General features: G+C 50.8%; 1 protein-coding gene across 1 annotated transcript; it reads right to left on the bottom strand.

Annotated features, from left to right (window-relative positions):
* Window positions 1-318: 318 nt before the first annotated feature.
* LOC127296805 (uncharacterized) lies at window positions 319-2,066 on the bottom strand. Its single transcript, XM_051327030.2, has 2 exons — window positions 711-2,066; window positions 319-603 (listed from the first exon to the last, which is right to left on the bottom strand). The coding sequence occupies exons 1-2, from the start codon at window positions 1,585-1,587 to the stop codon at window positions 557-559; spliced, it is 924 nt and encodes a 307-aa protein (XP_051182990.2). The 5' UTR covers window positions 1,588-2,066; the 3' UTR covers window positions 319-556.
* Window positions 2,067-3,972: the final 1,906 nt, after the last annotated feature.

The raw sequence follows: 3,972 nt of genomic DNA, 5'->3' as shown, positions 1-3,972 counted from the left end.
AAACGGACCGCATATGTCCGTATGAATTATTTCTAAAACTCCTGTGCTTCTTTTGGCGCCCTTCTTTATGTTCTTTACATACTTTCCTTTAATGCAATCGATGCATTGTTCTAAATTCGAAAATTCCATAGGCGGAAGGATTGATTCTTTTACTAAGCGTTCTATTCTCCCCCTCGAAATATGGCCTAAACGACAGTGCCATAATTTCGAAGAGACTTCATCAATTCTCTTCCGCTTATTATTTTCATTCAGGGATGTAGAGACATTCTCATTATCAGCGCTTAAAACATTCACATTCTCATCACAAAGTGACAATAAATAAAGCTTGTCTTGTCGGAAGGCAAGACCAACAATCTCATTATTAAACTTGATCTTACATTGACCATCACCAAAATGGCAAGCAAAACCATCATCATCTAAGCGCGATACACTTATTAAGTTCCGATGCAAAGAGGGTACATAAAGCACATCTACTAATAAAAGTACAAAGCCATTAGCTAATACTAATGGGAGATCTCCAATGGCTTCGACTTCAGCTTGGACGCCGTTTGCTACTTTAATGCATCTTTCTCCTCTTTGCAGGGTCTGTCTCATACGGAATCCCTGTAATGAATTTGCAACATGAACAGTTGCACCTGAGTCAATCCACCAAGTAGATTTTGCATAACTTAAAAATAAGGATTCATCTACAAATGTAATTAAATCCTCACCTTTCTTGCACAGATGTTTCAGGAATGCCACACAGTCTTTCTGGTAGTGGCCCTTTTCCTTGCACCACTTGCAAGTGTCCTTGGCCACCTCTTCATGCGGCTGGTGATCTTGAGCCTTGCCATGCGGCTTAGGCAGAGGAGGATTCCACTGAGGTTTCCCTTGTGGCTTGGAACTCTGAAAACTCTGAAAGTTCCTCTTCTTGGTTGGGCTTAGGTAATTGACAGAATCACCAGATTGCCCCTTGATCCTCTCTTCTTCTTGCACACACATGGCAATCATCTTCTCAATGGCCCACTTTTCTGGCTGTGCATTGTAGTTCACAGCAAAAGTCTCAAATTCTTTTGGGAGTGAGGCAAAGATCAGATGGATGACGAACTGTTCTGGAAGCTCCATCTCCATAGACTTGAGCTTGGAAGACATATGGCTCATCCTGAATATGTGATCCCTTACTCCACCACCAGTGTACTTAGTAGTGACAAGCTTTCTTATGAGAGTGCTAGCATAGGCCTTGGAAGACCCAGTAAACTGACTCTCTACCTTTTTCAGGTACTCACTGGCGGTGTCACACTGTGGGATTGCTCCCCTTATAGCCTCCAAAATGGAGCTCTTGATCACCATCAAGCACTTTCTGTTGGACGAGTCCCACTTAGCACGATCAAGATCGTACTTCATTCTTTTTGGTCCATGGTCAAGGACCCTTTTGTTGAAGTCATCTTCACTTTCTTTGTCGCCCCTTACGGGGTCCTTAGGTTCTATGGGACAAGCCTCTATCAGTGCCAAGTCGAGGTCAAGCAAAGCAAGCCCCATCTCAACCTTCTCTCGCCACGAGCCATAGTTCCCTCCATTGAGGGGCTCAATAGCCGAGATAAAACTCATAGGATTTCCTGAAACAAAATTTTCATCAAAATGTGTTAATTCAACGTTGGTCAAATTAAAACATGGCACTTCTCAATATTAATTCTACATCACCGTTGGGCAGAAATAGAACCAATAATGATAATTCTGAATCTTGCGGAATACAATTTTATTAACAACGTTGGTCATTAAATAAAATCATCATACTCAAAATTAACTCTCATTTCCTAATTCAATTTTCCCGTTGGTTCCAATTAAATTAGGAAACAATATAATATGACTTCAACTTAACTAGCACAGCGGAAACTTAACTTAATTTTCGAACTTTAACCCACAGGAAAAAATTCCATATCTCACTTTATACTTGCTACTAAACTATTTCCAGAAAATTAAAACAGAAAACAATTACTGGAAACAAAAACAGCAAAGCAGGCCAACCAGCCCAGATGGGCTCTTCTCTGATGCTCTGTTAAAAGCCAAAATTGCGCTCGGGCCGAAAACGAGCTGCGCCGCTACATGGGCCGCGCCCAGCACCGGCCCATGGCCTCTTCTCTCCTCTCTTTGGCCCGAAAACGGCTTCTGGAACAAACTGGCCGTCGGATTTGATCGGACGGCCGCGCGCCGCCCTCGGTCGATCAAAACCGGGCCGGGAGCCGCCCCACAAACCCTAACCCTCACTTTCCTCACTCTCCTCCCTCTGCTCCTCTCTAACGCCCGACATCCGGCGGCGCCAAGAAACGATGGCCACCGGCCTGGGCCGTCGCGCGGAGGGAGATGGCGGCGCCGTGGCCGACCCTCTCGCCGGTGCGCGCGTTCCCCTTGCGGGTGGGCGCGCCGCCGTCGAGCGGATTAGCCTCGGTGCTCTACTGGTGGGTCGGGGCCCCTTCTTCCCGGAGCTTCGCCGGTAAGTGGAGGCCGGCAGGTGTGCCGCCTCCCTCTCTATTCTTTCCCCTTATTCCTTATCTGTTACTGGTTCATCTCGGGATGATCCGATCTAGGGTTAGGATCTACAAACTAAAAATCTCTGTTTTCGATTCTATCCCGTATGGTTTCTACCTCAACTAGATCAACAAACTAGACATGCTCTGATACCATTGTTAGATTTCTAGGACCTCTAGTTGTTGCATCTAGTGAGTAATTGCATCTAGCCTAACCGGGATGAACACTAGAGGAGAACAATGGGTGCATACCGTCGGTCTTGGTCGACGAGGAGCTCGCCATGGCGGCGACGGAGGGGCGGCGGTGATGTCGGTGGAGCTTCCCGCCGCTACAACGCCTCACCAGATCGGGTGGCTTAGGGTTTGTATTTCGGTGGGAAGGACGGCAGCGGACGAACCTTTGCGTCCGTGCCCCGGCCCCCACCTCTTTTATATGTGGCGCTGGCGACAGGGGCCCACCAACCAGACGTGGTTGGGCGCCCCCGATCAGGACGCGAGATAGGGTCGTACGACCGTTGGGTCGTACGTGGAGATCAAACTAACAGGAGGGAGGGAGAGAAAACGAACCTGTACATCACTTGGTACTTTAGTAGTGCGGGGACGAACCACGCTGTGGCCAGGGGAGGAGGAAGCGCCGATGGGGGAGAAGGCGCCGCAGAGGAGGTTGATTATGGCATGCTTGAGGTCGTGGTTAGGGGCACAGGAAGAGGCCACCGCCGGCGGCCGGGGAGAGAGGCGCTGCAGCGGTAACGACAGATGGTGAGAAGAGGAGATGCCAGGGGCGGCCAGCCCACAGCCGCAACCCTAGTCGCTAAGCTCGTGGTCGGGGGAGAGGAAGCCGACCGCGCTCGTGCTCGGGGAGGAGCACCACACCGCAGTGACCGCATAGAGGAGAAGGGGGAGGGGGCGGAATGGTCACGGCGGCGCGAGAGTAGGGAGAAGGAGATCAACGCCATCCCTGCCGCGCTCAGGACCGAAGGTGCCTCCCGTGGCTCAGATCTGGCTGCATCTAGGGTCAAACCCCCACCTCTCCCAGCCCCTCGTGCGAGAACCACGCCTCTATGGCCATGAGAACTTCCGCCGTGACCATTCCGCCCTGTATCCGCCGGCGAAGAGGAGATCGCCACGCACCGCCGAGCTCGTCCTTCTCCACAGTCGCGTAGAAGAAAATGAGATGCGAAATGTCGATTTTGCCCCTGGCGGGCATGCAGAACCACCAGCCCAGCCACCGCGCATGTATGTCCACTTCAGGAACCCACACACGCTCACTTAAGCACGCTCGCCGACCTTTGGGCCCCGCGAAAAGCAGGCCCCGTTGCTCAGTGGGGGTAGCTAGCGCGCGGGTAAGTCAACAAGGGAAAAAAAGGGGTGTCTAGGACGGACGGCGCGGACCACGTGAACAGGCCACGTCATTCAATCCGACGGCCAGGATTCAAGTGGCCTGGATGGAGGCCCTGAAGTGCAAGAA

This window comes from Lolium perenne, chromosome 4 (genome assembly GCF_019359855.2).
Source record: "Lolium perenne isolate Kyuss_39 chromosome 4, Kyuss_2.0, whole genome shotgun sequence".
In the NCBI taxonomy this organism is placed as follows: domain Eukaryota; kingdom Viridiplantae; phylum Streptophyta; class Magnoliopsida; order Poales; family Poaceae; genus Lolium; species Lolium perenne.
This window is presented reverse-complemented; position numbering and strand designations above follow the sequence as displayed.